Below are 18,120 nucleotides of genomic sequence, written 5' to 3' on the forward strand. Positions count from 1 at the left end.
TTAAATTTTTGGATGAGTAAAGATTGTAATCACCTTAATTCCCTGTTGTCTCTGAATGCACTGAAGTAATTACATGGCACAAAAACTTAATGTATTATATTTACTAGTTAAAAAGCCAGACATTCCCTTTGTTGTTTTTCAGAAACTTAGGATGGGTTGTTATGCTGTTAAATGCAGGATTGGCAAAGAAAGGCATAAAAATAACAACACTAACCAATTACAAGGAAAAACAAGCTTAAACGAAATCAGATAAATGCAAGCGTATAGTAATCGAAACATTAATGCCGATTTTAACATGCTTGTTTATTGCCGGTTGCGTAGTTGAGTTAAGAATCTGGCTTTCGCATCAGGCAGTTGTTTGCTAAGTGCCTTTGCAGCACAAATAGCAGAAAAGAAAAGAGAAAAAAGTCCCAATCCCACAATAATATGGAACATGGCGCCATCAAGATAATGTGACAAGATATGGTGCAAAGTGCAGCATATTTAAACCAGTTGTTGGGGCCTGTTGCGTTTGCAAGATAACATCAGTTAGGTTTGCCAGTATTAAGGGTAAGAACCAGTTTTTGACTTTTTTTCTTCTAGTACACTCGCCCAAATTGAGTGTATCCAGCACATGCAGAAAACCTCTGTACTCCCAAATGTACCGCACACTTTTTGTGTTTTTTGCTCCACATCTGGTGTATGTTTTTTTTTATAATCTTTTGATCTTTGGCTTTGCTGTGATATGCAAGTAGACTGATGATTAAACATTTCCGCTGTGGCAAGAAGGCGTGTGTCGTGCATGCAATACAGGATGTGATGTCGGCTGTCCTGGTATGCATCTGTTTATTGCAGCTGTTTAGAGAGACACTCGAGGCTTTTCCTGTGGACCTCTGAGAGGCGGAGGAAGTGTGTCCTAATAGCAGAAAAGAAAAGACACAAAGAGGGAGGGAGGATGAAGAGGAGGGTAGATTCTTGGAGCCCGAGCGTTTCGCTGAAGGGTGGAGACTCGGAGCAGCAGTGAGGAGGTAGGATCTCAGCGGGAGTAGACACACAGAGAGAGAGGGAGAGAGCGAAAGCCATACAGATAGAGGAGTGTGTGTTGTGAGCGTGGATGTAATCGGCTGCCTCTGTGTGTGTGTGTGTGACAGAAAGAGATCAGCAGAAGGCAGAACGCGTGGATACTACTCCACATGACTGGCTGCATTTGGATTCACAGAAGGAGAGCACACAACCACAGTAAAGGTTGGTTGAATTTTTATTTACATTTTTGCTTCCTGACATTTAGTTATTTTTTGTAATTTGGTGGCATGTGGGTTAATCGCATCTGAAACAGGGTGTGTTCCAGAGGAGGGGGGGGGGGGGGGGGGGGGGGGGGGTTTACATATCCATGATGTCTTTTTTGTCAGCGCTCGAGGGGTGAGATTGATGCTGCTGGCTGGTTTACGTCATGGAATCCCCTCCTCCCTCTAAAATCACTAAAAAGCTCCTTCCTCAGAGGTGAGCCGCTGTTTAATACCCCCCTCCCCGTCCATTATCTCCTCCTATATATGTGTGTGAAAAGAAAACAGGAGAGTGGGCTTTCTTCCTTGCTTTTCTTATTCCTCACTCCTCCTTCTTGCCTCAGGATTGGGCAGATCTTATAATGTGGGGCCAGAGGAATTAAGGGCATCTGTTTCAGGGGATATTTGCCTGAGCAGAAGGGATGGAAAAGGCAAAGAAAGAGGTGGATGAAAAGCAGGGTGGGGGTGGTTGGCAGGAAGAGATGCAAAAGACGGAAGCAGCCGAAAGTTATCCAGAAGCTTTTCGTGAGGCTTCCTAGCCCTCCATTGAGGAAAGGAAAAAGCAGTTGACAACACACAAGCTGGATGTAGTGGTTGTATCAGGCAGATGGCTGAGGGAGAAGGAGGGAGGGAGGAGGTGGAGAGGGGGGTGGTGGATGTTTTTTTTTTATGGAGCTTAAAGACTATATAGATGCTGACAGCGGCACACATTCAAAAGAAATGCAAGAAAACAAACACAGATGCGCTGTTTTTCCCCGGTCTTAGCCCGTCACACAAAGGCATCGTCATGCACAGCTCACGTTAAATCACCCAATCATGTGCATGCAATTGTGTTACATATCCAGGCCTATTACAACTGCGAGCTGGAATTACGCAAGAGCTCGCGTCCAGGCAGGTCGTACTGTATCTCAAAGAGGAACTGCTCCGAGGCCACATCAGCTGCATCGATGTTGAGACTAAAAGAGCGGCTCACAATGCCTCACAAAACCTTGAGTGTTTTCCAGAACCCCAGTGCCGAGTCTGTAAATAGAAAGCGAAGGCAGTAAGGGAGGAACGACTGAAAAAGAGTAAGGGGAACCGAGCGGTGCACGACTTGCTGAGCATGGTGACCTCTCCCTGCTCCTTTCAGAACCTCCGCCCAAAAATGATTCTGTTTCAGGGTAAAGTGAGAAACTACAGTTAGCCTTGTCATCTGTGTGTCAGTTTCCTTATTTAAGATGTGAGCAGAAGTGACTTCATAGGAAAAGCAAACATGAGGTGGGAATTATGTTGAATTAAAGGCTTTGACCTTTGTACTCAAAGCGCTTGTTTGCTTCTAACAGTGTTGATTTTGGTTTTTAAGCTCATTCGACTGTGCTGTGTTCTCAGCTGTCGTTTAGGTAAAGAGGAAATCAAGTCATGAGTCTTCGAAACAAAGCTCAAGCCAAGTCACTAGACTTTAAATGTTTTTTTACAGTCTAAACTCAAGACCTAATTTTTACAATCTGCATATAAAGAGAAATGTCCACCATGCGTAGCTGTGCAGCGGGCACCCGGTTGATACGGTCGACTAACTGCCTGAAAACAGAGTAGTTTGAGTTGTTATGTCTTCATTGTCCACTGGCATGTGGCTGTGGCGATATAACTTTAACCCTCTTAAAGTACGCATCTAGACAATAAGTTGTGGGGAAAGTATTCGGAGTCAAGTCACATAGCTGTCACACACTTTTGTGGCATTGTTGTACCGCTGCTGCCATTGGGGAGCGCTATTTCTATAGATTTGTGGTTGGGTGGGTGGTAGATGTCACATATCCACCCTAGCGCAGGATACGGCCTGAGTTTTCCCAGCAGACCACTGATTCCAATGAAAAAAACATTGTTATTTACATTTTTATTTTTGTGAATTAAGTGTGAGCCGGATCTACCAGATGCAAGTCTTATCCAATCCAACTCAAATCCTCGAGTTTCAAGTTCGCAGGAGCAGTTTTTAGGTCTCCTGGAGCAAATCCAGCAAAGGCTAAAGCCACGGCAGAGGTCACTGCAGGAGGAAAAGTCTCAGGCCTGTCACCTCTCATAGCTGTCATATAAGTTTAAAATCTCTCTTAACTGATTAATCTCACAGAGATGTGTTTAAATAAAATTTACAGCAAGTCTGACTCGAGTCCAAATCAATCAGAAGTGTTTAGTTTCCAGGCTTTTAGTTTGTAAAAGCTGATCAGAAAGACCAGAAGCCCAGTGAGCGTCTGTGATGGTCCCTCAGCAGAATCCACACAAGCCCGGATGTTTGTGATATTGTTAACAGCCCAGGAATCTGGCTGTGTTATTCTCTTGCATGCTGATTAATTTCAGAGGAAAAATGTGTTTGTGCTGCCATGAGCGAGGACAAAACTCCTTCAGATTCCCGTCAATGAAATCACGGAGAACAGAAACTGACGTACACAAAAGATGCGACCACACTGTCTCATTCCAAGTATCATTTAGAGTGGGTAAAAGACGTGATTACCCCCCGAAAACCTTCACAAAAATCAGCAGCATTATTTGGCTGATGACCCCCCAAAGAAAAAAGAATTGGGTTTTTTTCTTTGTGTTTGCTCCTGAAGCTCAGAGGCTGTTCCCGTGAGCGCCAGTGCATTGTTTCTATCCCACTAACTGCACTGCTGTTATGAAACACGCAAATCAAAGGTTTAAAATGCTTTACGTTTGAGGAAAAGCCAAACCACTTGGTCACTGTTTCAATCTGACAATGCAAAAACACACAGGACCTTGGCTGTTTGATTTAATAAACATAAAAGACCATATTTGCACTCCCTGGAGCAAAAGAAGCCTCCTCCCTGCTGCCTCCTTGACTCCCAGCGGATGCGTCATTTCCTGGGCCACTGCTTTCTCCCCTCCCCCCTCAGGGACCTAGATTACCCCCACTACACATGTATACAGTATATGTACACACACAGCCTCTGAGATGGTAAGATGGGCAGGGCGTCCTGGGGGTGGCACAGATGTCCAGGCTCATTGAATGATCGTGGGTGGTGGTGGTCTGACTGGGAGGAAGTGGCACGAGGAGGGAGCACGAAGCAGCTAATACGTGCCAAAATTAAAACAATGCTGGGGGAAAAATTAGCCTGATGATCATCATCGTCATCATGAATATTTATTTCACTTGACACAGATTCTAAAAACGTTTTTTGTGACTGAATCAATAAAACAGATTTACAGCTGCGTGCTTGCTAGCCCTTTAAATGGTTCAATGATTAAATTAGCAGCTAAAATGTTTTAATCTTACATGTTTTTGTTTTTTAAATGATGGAGATTTGAAAGAAACATTTAGATCCTTTTCTATTTCTTAGTGAATTCGCTTTACAGTGCTATATTAAAAAGCAATGGCTTTAGAGATATTGAATGGGGATTGTGTATTTTTCATAAATCATGAATGAAACGCAACCACAAGCCTCCCTCCCACACACAATATAGATCCACAGCACTGAGGCGCTCTTTTAGTGCTAAATACGCAACTCTGGTGGCTGACATGAGATTTTCACACGTTTTTCAGTCAGTGCATGTTCAGTTAGCTAGTACAGATATTAACTTGCACTATGTTTTCATTTCTTTGTGTTTTCAGGCTTATCAGTGAGGGATAGGCCTCTTGAATGGGCCGGTTTGTGATCAAACCTCCAAATGTTCTTTATTTCTTCTACTAATATGATGCCGCTCAGAGCCCAGTATAACTGAAGACTGTGATGGAGAAGGGCATTCAGCTGTCGCACTCAGCATCATCTCCACAGACAGTTATGACCTGACAGTTCAGCTCTCTGTGTCTCATCGCTTCGTCTTTGCGTGCAGAGGGAGGGGCGTCCTTTCTCCTGTTCAAGGGCAGGGATCCGTGCTAAATTACAGTCAACAGTCAATATCTTCCTGATTGTGTTCATTAATAACTCCGGAGGTCAGTTTTATGTTTCTGTACTTCTCCTTGCTGCGGTCAAAGCCACTCTGGAAGAAGGTATTGCTACCACATCCTCTCTTTCATTTTTCCAACAAACTTTATTTCCAGCTTTTATTTGCTTTTCTCTCTCTTTCTTGGTGTCCTCTAGTATCCGTTTACACTTTTGCAAATCTTTCTTTAGCTGAGTGTGCCCTTTGCTGTCTTTAGTTCCCCAGTGACATCGCAGCTCAGTGTCCTATGACGCATTGAGGATGGTACAGTTACTCTGTCATACTATGAGAGTCAGATGACTGAAGTTTTTGCACACTTTTTCTTCTGCACACTCACACAAGGCTACAGAAATAAATGGAAAAACTACATTGTTAAAAAATCCGCAGCCAGGTTTAGGATTGGTTTTGTTTGGTAGGAAAGCATGAAATACTGACTCAATGGGAAGGATTGCAAATACTTCTCTCAGGATGCTATAAGCTCAGCTTGATTAATATGAAAAGAAATAACATTTTATTGCATACCGTCATTAGTAGCGAGGTATACAGATAGTTTTTTGTAGGATGCAATATGCCAGGGAGGATAGGGTGGATTTCAGCCCTCTAGCTGGCACATAGTTAACCAGGACTGCACAGAAAACCCTGTGTGACTTCTGGGTTGCTAGTTGCCATCGAAGTTTGTATGGATGACACCAACTTGTCTGCAAACACTAGCAAAATACAGTGTTTACAGACAAGTCTGATCTTTCATGCAGACAAGTGCGGCAATCTGCTAATGACCAGAGCAATCAGAAGGAGGTTTTTAATGCAGAACCCTCTTTTCACTTGGCAACAGCCAACAAAGTCCTGCAATCACTCATGAACTCGTTGGGGAATCTACATTTTTCACCCCAAATCTGTCAGTTTGAAAAAGGCAAAATTAAATGCCAATTTGTCTACTAGGGAAGAGAAACTTTTACTTTTTTTAAAAGAAAAACTACAAAAAAAGAACTTTTCTTTGGAAATAACCAAGAATTTGTAGTAAATCTGCTGGGTTTATGAGTGTAACTTAAATGTAACAGCAACAATAAGTAAGGGGGCTTTGAGGAAGGTGTGCTGTTTGCATTCTTGTAAAGACAGGCCTTAAGAGACCTTCAAATGAGCTCTGAGCAGGGGTTACTTCCTGCCTTCTTGCTGTCCCTGCAGACCCTTGCAGGTTAATCACTGACTCTCCAGGGTCCAGATGGCTGAGCCAGGGACACATTTTTAATTACCACGCTCTGATTTCACACCCTAGGCATCACAGAGGACAGAACACTCCCTGCGTCGCTGCTTCAATTTCTCTTTGGATGGTGTAGGGAATAAAAGACAGGATAAATAAGGTGTGCACTACAGAAGTGAAAGGAGTTGGAAAAAGGGAAGGAGAACTGAGCCGAGAGCCAGCCTGCATGGGAGTACGTAAGAGATCGTCACTCTCGACAGGCCAGGAATTATATTTTCCTCACCAGGATGTTTCCTGTGGCGCTTAATCACCCTTTAAGTCAGCGACACCCAGAGTCGAGCAGCAGCTATAATCACATCTATGGAGGGCCTCGTCACAAACACAGACCCCCCGAAAGCCTGTAGGAAGAGGTTCAAAAAAGCTCCAAATGTCAGGGGAAGGATGGCAGAAGGGGTTAGATTGATTCTGTGGTGTTAGAAGCAGGACAGAGCATGCTGGGGGTGGTTCTGTCATATCGGTGAACACCTGTCTGCCATACAGGGAGGGACGGGAAGCAGAAGGCTGGAACAAAGGAGAGAAATGGATCACCACTCACATGTTGCATTTGTTTTTTCCCGCTCACCACAGTTTAGCTAGAAATTCTTTACTGGTCTAAAAGTAAGGAACGATATTTCCAAGTATTTAGATAAAAAAACGAATTCCTTGGACTTAAGTATTTTAACACCCTTTGTCTTTCATCCACTGATCTCGCTGCTGCTTTGCAACATTAATATGACGACATAATCTGTTCACCAGGAAATCAAATTCAGCAACTTTTTTCTTTTCTTTTTTAAGAATGGCTGGCTTTCCTGACTTTCCCACAGCATAAAGTGAATTAAAATAAGCAGGAAATTACCAAAGTTAGTGCAGCCATTACTATAAAAAAGACACTTTGTCTCTTTTCTATAGTAAATGAGATGAGTGTTTATTTTCACACTCACAAGAAGTGTTTGTTTCCCCACAGAATGTGTTTTATTTCCTGATGTCCGACCTGGGTGGGATCAAACTAGCTACCTTTCAGTTACCATGCAACATTGGAGGCACTTGATTAAAATGGCAACATTATATGGCTGGAAAAGTTGTCTAAAATACACGGTAATGTTGTTTGAAGCGTAATTTATGTCCCACACTTTTAAAAGTTTATCGTCACCTCCAGGCCCGACAGGTGAAGTACATTCAGAAGCGCCTCATTCTCTTAATGGGCAACAGGGGGCGACTCTTCTGGCTGCAATAATAGGTCTTATTGTAGAGAAGATCACACACAAATACAGCTATGTTTTAAAAACTGTTATAATTGGCCTAGTTGGGAAAAAAACATTGGTCTGGGGGTTTTTTTTAACGTTAATCACAAACTTTGTTTGGAGGGTAGCAGACTGCTAAACTAGCTGTTTAATTTCTTGCAAATTCAGTGTTTATAAAACTTTACTTTCATATTGCTCTCGATCCCAGCAGCAGCCGACAGAAGATGATTGCTGGAAAGTTCCCGGATGTAAAAGCAATTCTTTTGATTGACAAGCCGGATGTTTCTGTGAGCAAACATGTGTTCTATATAAATAAAACTTATGATGACACAGTCGCATGTTACTAGTCATGTGACTCTGCCACTGTGTAATGTCAATAACAGTTATTAGTTAGAATAACTGGGTGATACACACAGCAAATAAACTCACAGGCCAGTTCATTGGGTACACCTGTTCAACTGCTCCATAATGCAAACATCTAATCAGCCAATCACATGGCAGCAACTTAATGCATTGAGGCGTGTAGACATGGTCGAGATGATGAAGTTTAAGCTGAGCATCAGAACGAGGAAGAAAGATGATTTTTGTACCTTTGAACATGAGCTGGTCTGAGTGTTTTAGAAACTGCTGCTCTACTGGGATTTTCCCACACAACCATCTCTGAGTTCACACAAAGTGATCCAAAAAAAGAAAAGATTCTGTGAGCAGAAGTTAACTGGGCAAAAATGCCTTGTTGGTCTCAGAGGTCAGAGGAGAATGGCCAGACTACTTTGAGCTTATATCAAGGCAACAGGTACTGTTTGCATCTCTGAATGCAAAACGCATGAACGTTGAAGCAGATGTACTACAGCAGAGCACACTAAGTGCCGCTCCTGTCAGCTAAGAATAGAAAAATAAGGCTACAGTTTGCACAGGCTCACTAAAATTGGATGATGGACGACTGGAAAATATCGCCTGGTCTGAAGAGTCTTCATTTCTGCTACGATATTCAGATGGCAGAATTTGGCATAAACAAGATGAAAACATGGATTCATTCTGCTTTATATCAGCGGCTGAGGCTGTTGGTAATGGCCCCGGGAGCCTGAAACATGGGGAACATTTTCTTGGCACACTTTGGACCTCTTCGTACCAACTGAGCATCATTTAAATGCTGCCGCCTGCCGCTGACCAGGCCGTTTATCCCCATCTTCTGGTGGCTTCTTTCAGCAAAATAATACACTGTCACAAAGCTCAAATCAAACTGGCTTCTTAAACATCACTGTTCTTCGACTGCTGCTCTGAAAGTGCAGCAGCATTTGACTTTTTTAGTGGAGTATCAAAAAAACTTTTTCTTTGCCATCAAGAACTAAATAAAATTTCCCGTTAAGAGATTTTACAAGACCATCCCGTTACACACTTCACACCTGCTACAGCTCTCCTGCTGCTAGTTTAAGAATCACTGCGCAGATGAGATTATTATAGACGCTTGCATAACACAGTGTAACAATGTAGATTAATGGCACCACCAGTGAATCTGGAGGGGCTACAGTGAACTCCAAGACTGCAAGAGTCCTCTTTCTTTTTGCTTGTTATTTAAACTCCAAGCAGCTTCAGCATTGCTAAAATACTTTGGCTCAGGGGTCCTGCAGCTGTTGGCAAGGCTTTGTTAATGGATTCCTCATTGTAACGTTGCTTTAATGTTGCGCGCTGTGTGCTACGATGATTTATGATGGCAGGAATTCCCATCCTCTGCAGATCTGCTCATGCGGGATAATTGGCCCATTTATCAGAACTGAGATGCAGAGTCACAGATGCATTAAAGAATGAATCTGAATGGCCAGAAGAAGAAAGGACAGGCTGATAGAGAGAAAGTTAGGGTCAGCACCCACTGAAGACTTAAAGGAAGAGTTGGACATTTTTACAAGTGTCACTATTTGTGGTTTTGCTGAGAGTTAGATGGGAGGACCGCTAGCACTGTTGCTTTGTTTAGTGTAAAGACTGCAAATGAGGACAAATAACTAGGCTACTTCTGTTCTACCAGCACATCTAAATCTCACTACACAGCACTTTATATTCCATATGTCTTCCTGAAAGCCTGTAAAACCTCTTTATGCTAAGCTAGGGTAAACAGCTGATCTCTGTTGTACATATTTATTGCATAGACAGAAGAACGATCAGCCTTCTTATCGTGATGAAAACATTTTAAGTTTAGTCTGAGGATTAGTATGTTTGCAACAGAGGTAGCTGTTTCCAAGTTAAGGGACCAGCATAGTTCATGGAACAACTGGTCTGGGGAAAAGCAAAGTTATAACATACAAAAGGCTAAAGTGAAATCAAGTGTTTAAAACAATAAAAACTGTCCACTGTAGCTATTTTCTTTTCTTCTTTAAGGTTTTTTTCCACCCTGCTCCCTCTGTGTTGTGGACTCCACTGCAATTCCTTTCCTGTTCTGGGCAACTTTACAAAATCCGCACTTGAGTTACGCACAGCGTCATCTCAGTCAGGCTACCCAGTGTTGGTTTTTATGGAGGACCACATGCAAGCATGTCATGCATAGGTTGTGTACCCATAAACCTTCACTCTGCAGAGCAAATCACCTATGCAAATGACACAAATGCAATATCACAAATTCCAAATTATCCACATTATACTATGGAATACCTTGAAGGAATTTCTTCAGCTTTGGCACACACTGTCATCGTTTGAATCCATCAGACATTAGTGTGAAAGGGCGACATATTTTTGAGTAAATTCACCTTAAATCAATGACAAAGTCCCATATCTCTCAGGACATTGGTGACATCCTTCGTGGCATGCATTTTTATGAGCCTGGACAGACTCGTAAAAGTTTGACTTGTGCTTATAATTAAGGATCTGGCTACAAAATAGTCACACATTTAACCCCTTCAACACAAAACTTTGTATGGCATCAACAAATGGGATCAAACATTAACTGATGAGTTTTGGTGGCGCTACAGGCAGATTATGTTACCTTGTCCCTGCCCTATCTTTGAGATAGCCTAACTAGCTGTTGAAAAATCATCCTCTCATCTTTCTCTCAAGCATATTTCCTTTAAAAGTATAAATGACTTTGCCTTGTCACTTGTGCTGTGGTGCGCTGTTTCTCCATCAGTTATTTGTCTTTAGCCCAGTTTGTAGGAGCTATCTGTGACATTCTGACACACACTGATCAGAGGACAGAGGCTGCACAGACATGCCTTGGCGTAATTTATCTGGAATGTGGGCTTGAAAGCATGCAGAGCTCTGATTCCGATTCTCACTCCCCTTCTCTTTCCTTCTCCTTGTTTGCAGAGAGTGTGGCAGACACAAACTGCTGACTGAACTGCAGACGCGCACCAGGGCAGAGTGCGGAGGAGTAAGTAGACAAGGTACGTCCAGGCAAGAGGAAGAAGGTTGACGAGAAAAGACGCATGGCGACATCTTTCTCAATCTTGTGGCATGAGGGCTGTGAGGGACCAAGCAGCCAAAGCAAAGAGGACACAGGCAAAAAAGTATCTTCAAAAAGGGTTTTCTTTATTTTAACCCTCAAAAAGTCCAAAATTAACAAAATTCAAAAGCATACTTAGCAGGCCCATAAAAGAGGTCAGCTAAATATAAACATCCACCGCCCAAACCCAGGTAACTCAAAGAAAGAGAAACATAATTAATATAACAAAACATTTTAGAAAAACCAAACAATGCTACTATGTGCGCGCCTCATCATATCAGTGTTAGGTTTAACCAAATGATTAATAAATTATATTAATGAAGAAAACTGCAAAGCAAACTAATAAAGTGAAAAAATGGACTGATTTACCCCTGTGTGGCTGATGCCATCACAAGGGCACGGTGATGACACAGCCCTCTTGCTGCTGCTGCAAAGAGTTTGTGAACTAATCGTGACAGCTGCCATAAAGTTGTCGACAGCTTACACGGTTAAGGCCTCTGTCCATCTGAATGCATTATTTATCAGTGTCACACTTATCGGGATGATGACACCAGACGCAACATCTCAGAATGGTATTTTAAGCAGCTAGCAGAAAGGAAAGGAAATTAGGTTGGAAGGAAGGAAGGAAAAGTGTGCATCTGCTACATGTCACCATCACCCCGCCCTCCTTTAGCAGATATGAAAATGTCAGGGTGGCATTTTTGCACGCTCCAACAGTAATGAACAGGAAAGTGACCTTGCAGCCTCAGTGAAAGCTCTGCCCAGTTGCTTCTTACTTTTTTGTTTTTCTCTTTATTCTCTGTTTTCCAAATTCATGCTTTAACTTTAGTGTCATTTGGAGACGTTTTTGCCATTTTTAACCAAGCGAGCAATGTAGCTTTTTTTGTTTCATCCCTTAGCAATGTGTTAAATTAACTTTGATGAGATGAAATATAGCCCTTTGATTAATTAACTACACCCTTACTGCTTCCATATGAATAAAGAGCACTTACTTATTAACTCCTCCCTGTGACCTGGAAATTAAACTCGGAGTGCCATTTAAAGGATGTCCCAGCTATTAAAATGTATCTGGAGGACAAGAGAAGGCCACCTCTGCACTAGTGTTTTTAGCCTGTATTTATAAAGTAAGCGTGGCACACAGATGGAATACACAAAATACAGAGGGACTCCGGGGACTCTAGGTACGATATCTCGTCACAATGCGGCATGTGGTGAATTTAATTAAACGCAGACCTAATTATAAAAGCTGGCGTGAACACTGTTACGCTCATCAGTAGTTGGGCTGTAACGAAACAATTTATGATGTATCTGTGCCAAACATCATATTTAGTTGACACGAAGCGCTGAAGCCTCATCGTGTTAAACGCCTGATACCTGCAGTCCTCTCGCCTCGCGTCTCTCCCTCATCTTCTCACATCTCTTCACGTGAACTAAGACACAAGGGGAGGATGCAAGGACAGGAGGAAGATGTAAAAACTGAGAAATTACAAAAGGGGACTTGACTTTGATCATTTAGCTTCTTCCATATTTAATACAGCGTTTATTCAAAACATCAACTCTCCTTGACAATTTTCTTAAAATAGGCTATTGTGCCTCTTTTTTTTTTTTTGGGCATGTGTTAAAATGGAAGACCTACTTTTCTTCACGTATCCCAGAAACCTTACAGAGTGACATTTATCCCTATCAATAGTCTGATGATACGGTGGCCTGTTTTGACGTCTCCCAGGGGTGTTGAAACAATATTGTGGCCTTGATATAAACGACACTAAAGACTAATTTCTGTTCAGCGATCATAACTCTCTGTCCTATTTTTATTTTGGTGAGGGACGAAAACGAAGTTTGCTTTAAGGGCTTTTAAAACGCTAACAGAGTTGATTAGCAACCTCATAATGGATGTTGGGCGTTTTTTGGCACACCATGACCCTACAAGGTGACGTTCTCCTCAAACTAAGAACATCCAGGATCCCTCAGCTGCAGTGGCTATAAACCATCGTGTTTATGTTCCACTCCTCGCGCTTTGAGCCTGCTGCGGGCTGTTCTCACGGATCGTCTACACGTTGTCATTTGGTTTGCGCTGACATCGTGCAGAGATGTTCCAGCTTAGGTTAGAGGAGGGGGAAAATGGAAAATGAAAAAATACTCTTCCTGTCCTCAAAATGTTTAACCTTTGTGTTGATAATTAATCTTCTACATTGTATTGGTTTCAATTTTATTGTTTCAGCTTATGCAAAAATTACAAAAACAAGCCAGTTGGAGCTTCTTGTGCATGATGCTTTACAGTTTTTATCCCATTTATTTTAGGGTTACTCCAAAGATTAAATAGATTAAATGGAGCACTGTAACGAAAAATAATTTCCCCTAGGGATTAATAAAGTATTCTGATTCTGAGATCACTGTAGTACTTTTTAATCATGGTATTTCTTTTTATCTGTAAACCATTTAAGAACGCTTTAAAGTTAAATTCTCTGCTTCATTTGAGTACAATCGATCTTTAAAGCATTGCAAATATAACATGGAATCAACCTGTGAACCTGTGCTGAGGAGCAGATGTGCCACCGCAGAGCGTTAATGTTTATGCTTTGCTCCAGCACCCCACTGAGATGAGTGCTGAACCCACGCTGAGTCGTACCACAGCGTGCACAGACGAATAACGAAGGGGGGCTCCAGCGATGATTGATCGCACACCGAGGATGAAGCCGTTTTGGAGGGCTTGATCCATTTAATCAAAGCAGCTGGAGAACTCAGGGGAGGCCCTCAGGACACGGTGACAAATGTAAAGAATAAATAGTTGGAGAAACGTAATGAAGACGCTGAACAGTTTCATCGCATGTAAAGACCTGTGAGCACGTTGGGAAGTATTTTCCACCAATATTTAATCACCTAGAGTGGCAAGAAATGTGCACCTTCAAAGGCGTTCCAGAGAGAACTTGAGGAGCATTGAAGCTTCTCCAAGGAGGCAGTTGTTATTTGTTTGATCTGCAAGAAGCCCATTAAGCATTTGAACAGTTTTACTAACTCAATACAGTGGCTACAGTTGAGAGAAAAAATATGTGTATTAAAAATTGCTATCTTCTTAAAGATATTTGAATAAGTAGATATTTTATGAGCCTCTGTCCATCCATTCTTTAGGTATACCTGCTTTACCCTTCAGTACACCTGGTCTACTGGCTGCCATAGGGCTGTCAAAGGAGGAAAAAAAACCACCACTCACACTTGTAGCCAATTTAGAATCGCCAGCCAACTTTCTATGCACTGTGAGAGTAAGCAAGACTACCTGCAGATAGAGGTAATATACTCAAACAAAGGGCATGTAAAAAAGTTTGCATTTAATTTAACATCTTGCAACTTTTATATGGAGGAAAAGTCCAGTTTCAGCAAGCGTATGTCTGCTTAAACGGGGCAATAATAGCTTCTGAGGCCAGGTTGCTTCCTTTTTCACAGAATAAATATCCTGTTATGTTGAAAACAATCAAAACCTCAAATGAAATGTAGTTAATTTTCATGGCTGCACACCATGTTTTTCATGAATTGTCCTACATATAAGGCAGAGACGGACGCTGTGCTCTTGTGTGACACTGTGACTGAGTATCACCACATATGTTTAAAAAAAACAAAAGATATTGTGCATAATGAGAGCTTTTCCTTTCTGAAACCTCTAATGTTTCTTATCCGTTTATCTTTTTTGAAATTTAGTACCGGACAAAGCGCCACCCCCACACTCCCCTCCCACCTCCCCCGCCTCCCTCTCTTACTGTCAGGGGCTGCCTAGCAACTGACACCATAAATAATATGCTTGTGTCTGTGGTTTGTGTGTCTGTAGGCATGTGATAATAAACAGGGTATCTGTTACTAGCACTCCTCTCTGCATGCCTGTTACACTATATCCGGGGTAGGCAACTCCAGGCCTCGAGTGCCGGTGTCCTGCAGGTTTTAGCTCTTACCCTGGGTCAACACAACTGGATCAAATGATTAGTTCGTTACCAGTCCTCTGGAGAACTTCAAGACATGTTGAGGAGGTAATTTAGCTATTTGAATGAGCTGTGTTGGATCAAGAACACTTTTAAAACCTGCAGGACACCGGCACTCGCGGCCTGGAGTCGCCTACTCCTGCACTATATTATAGTGCTCGTCTCTGAGCTGAAATGGTTGGGATGTTTAAATCTCTTTCTGCTACAGGCAGACAGAGCACGCGAGGCCTGACTGATAGCGCCCATGGCGAGCAATAACACAGCCAGCATCGCACAAGCCAGGAAGCTGGTGGAACAGCTGAAGATGGAAGCCAACATCGACAGGATAAAGGTGCGCTGGCACCTCGTGGTTTATGTTTTTAATTAGGTTTCCGTCCGTTAACTTACATTTATTTGTTTACAATTGGGCTTAAAAGTTTACAGAGCTAATGGAGGTAAACAATAGCAATGAATACTTCATTTACTTTTAATTTTTGCTAATGTATCCAAGTAAAAATGGTAAATGGTAAATGGCCTACATTTGTATAGTGCTTTACTCAGTCCCTAAGGACTCCAAAGCGCTTTACACTACATTCAGTCATTCACCCATTCACACACACACATTCACACACTGGCAATGGCAAGCCTATTAAGAACAAACTGTACTTACAAAGAGAGCAGCAATCACTGTTACGGTCATAAAAACAGACAAACGCAGCTGTCGCACATGACTTTATTATTACTTTTCTGATTTACAGTACTGTGCAAAAGTCTTCAGTCAACTCCCATGTCTTTATATTTTGGTGAATGAGCTGGACTTTCACCAACAAGGTGATCCCCAAACAGCTATTAGCTGAAAACGTGGCGTTTCTCAGCATGGTGTGCAGTGTGTCCTTAAAAATGTGAGAAAACGGGATAAGTGGAGGACAAAAAAAGAGGTGGCCTAAAAAACTAGCTACAGCAAATGAGGAGTATATGAAAGTCATGTCCCTAAGAAATAGAGGAAAAAATCACCAAAGTTCTGGAACAGGACCTGAGAGATGTATGAGGAGCTTCCATTTAATAGTCCCTGAAGCCTCATTGGAAATGGCCTCAATTGGAAGGGTGGAATCAAGAAGCCCCAAACACACTGTCAGTAAAAGCATACCTGGATAGAAGAACACAAAGTGGAACACTGAGTCATGGGCAGACCTCCTCACAGCCCAGACCTAGAGCTAGATGTGAGATCATCTTGACAGACAATGGAACAAAAAGCCAGCCAACATCCAAAGAAGAGCTTTGAGTGTCCTTCAAGAAACCTGGAGACTATTCCTGAACACCTTAAAGACTAGAAAGCTCACCTAAGAGAGTTCAGGCTGTACTGTAGCATAAAGGTGGTCGGATCAAATAGTGACAGGTTTTGGATTTATATACTCTACATATACTGTTTCCCATTTTTATTTGAAAACATGAAGAAGTGGGGGCCAGCTTGAAACTTTTGCACAGTACTATATGTACAGATGTGTATGGAAGCCTGTTTCTGCCACTTAAAAAAAATAAAGTATCGTTCTTGACATTTTGACTTATTAACTCGAAATTACGAGTTATTTTCTCAAAATTTGGAGTTAATAAGTCCAAATTTCGAGAAAATAAGTCCAAATTTCGAGAACGAGTTATGGATACTTTTTTTTTTTTTTTTTTGTAGTGGCAGAAACGGGCTTCCATAGATGTGTAAGATCAGAATGATTAGATGATTTATTTGGTTAACTTAACGAAATTTAACATTAGGCATTGCCAGAGCAAGTCACATGATGAGGGTGGTAGTTTGTAAGAATTATTGATGAAATATTGTGAGTTTTAAAGTAGTGCTAAGAGGTGAGACTTACTTCTAGGGGTACTTTGGTAAAGCTAAGCTAACCAGGATCTAGCTCCTGCATGCTGCTATGCGTTTGAAATCCAGATAAAAGACAAGCATCCGCCTTCTGATTTAACTCTTTGAATTAAATTGGACTGGTGTTTTTCCACACTGTGCACGCCAACTTGAACTGATACACTTGTGTGTGTGTTTGTAACTGCAGGTGTCTAAAGCTGCAGCAGACTTGATGTCATACTGCGAAGCTCATGCCAAAGAGGACCCTTTATTGTCGCCGGTGCCAGCGTCGGAGAACCCGTTCAGGGAGAAGAAGTTCTTCTGTGCCATCTTGTAAACTCGGCACGTCCCTGCAGCAGTCTGCTAAGTGTGGGGACTTTGAACATGGACGTTCAAAACACATAGAAATCTTCTAGTAGGAGGGCACGTCGATCATTGCCCCCTTTTCTCGAACGGCACCTAAAGAGTGCAAAAATTAAAGTGTAACCATTAAAGCGGTGCAATTGTTTTTGAGGGGCTGTGCGGCATGTTGAAGGGTTCTGCGCTTTTAGATGACACAAAAGGGATGATGACGACGATGAGGAGGAGGAGTGTGATGATAACCACCTAGAGACATGATGGACAAGCAGTCAACCTACCATGTCGTCGGGTTGTGATGTGTAACAACAAAAAATAGATAAAATGAGAAAAATATGGATGTGGTTCTTTTGGGACTTCCAGATGTTTTGTTCAGTGGTTTAAGGGTTGGTTGAGCTCTGTAGGAAAGCAAAAAAAAACAAAAAAACTACGCCTACCACTAGACGCCACCTGTATATTGGAATGTTTTTTTTAAGTTGTTTATTTTGTGTTTATTCCAATTTTACCTAAATATCTTTCTATAACTACGTGATTACTGAAGTCTTTTTTTTTTCTTTTTTTTTTAACACCAACAGGTTAGTGAAAACTTTTTTTAATGGGATATCTGACACATTCAACTCTGTGACTATTTACACCTTTACCTTTCTGAAAATCAGTCTCTGTGTATCAACATCTAGCCTGTCTGGCACATGTGATGCAGTTTGTCTCCTTCAGATACAAACCCTCTTTCTACTATTTGTATGAAATGACTAGCAAGTAAACTGTGCCGTGCTGTGAGTTCTGAATGTTTGTGTTTGTATCATTAACTATTGCATGAAACAGTCAAATGATCTTCTCACTTTCCTTTCATGTGGAGGTTGTATAAAATAGGCACTCTCATTCTGGAGGTGACAA

The 18,120-nt window shown here is 41.9% G+C and overlaps 1 protein-coding gene across 3 annotated transcripts; it reads left to right on the plus strand.

The window, feature by feature from the left end:
* Nucleotides 1–869: 869 nt before the first annotated feature.
* gng2 (guanine nucleotide binding protein (G protein), gamma 2) lies at nucleotides 870–17,790 on the plus strand. Of its 3 annotated transcripts, none has more exons than XM_085391174.1 (5): nucleotides 870–1,007; nucleotides 1,131–1,224; nucleotides 10,938–11,014; nucleotides 15,250–15,372; nucleotides 17,078–17,790. In XM_085391174.1, exons 4-5 carry the CDS (start codon nucleotides 15,286–15,288, stop codon nucleotides 17,204–17,206), a joined length of 216 nt encoding a protein of 71 aa, XP_085247300.1. In that variant the 5' UTR covers nucleotides 870–1,007; nucleotides 1,131–1,224; nucleotides 10,938–11,014; nucleotides 15,250–15,285; the 3' UTR covers nucleotides 17,207–17,790. The 3 variants fall into 3 exon arrangements, with proteins under 3 accessions (XP_085247300.1, XP_085247299.1, XP_085247298.1); XM_085391173.1 differs by lacking the exon at nucleotides 870–1,007 and adding an exon at nucleotides 14,203–14,359 and having other exon boundaries at nucleotides 1,014–1,224; XM_085391172.1 differs by lacking the exon at nucleotides 870–1,007 and having other exon boundaries at nucleotides 1,014–1,224.
* Nucleotides 17,791–18,120: the final 330 nt, after the last annotated feature.

This window comes from Rhamphochromis longiceps, linkage group LG19 (genome assembly GCF_057381845.1).
Source record: "Rhamphochromis longiceps isolate RC_006_pf linkage group LG19, R_longiceps_female_GT1.1, whole genome shotgun sequence".
NCBI lineage: Eukaryota > Metazoa > Chordata > Actinopteri > Cichliformes > Cichlidae > Rhamphochromis > Rhamphochromis longiceps.

Excerpts from the sequence above, each read along its gene's own strand:
- gng2 (XM_085391174.1), top strand. The coding sequence starts at position 15,286 with ATGGCGAGCAATAACACAGCCAGCATCGCACAAGCCAGGAAGCTGGTG. Across the intron at positions 15,373-17,077 it reads CCAACATCGACAGGATAAAG|GTGTCTAAAGCTGCAGCAGA; the intron begins GTGCGCTGGCAC and ends TTGTAACTGCAG.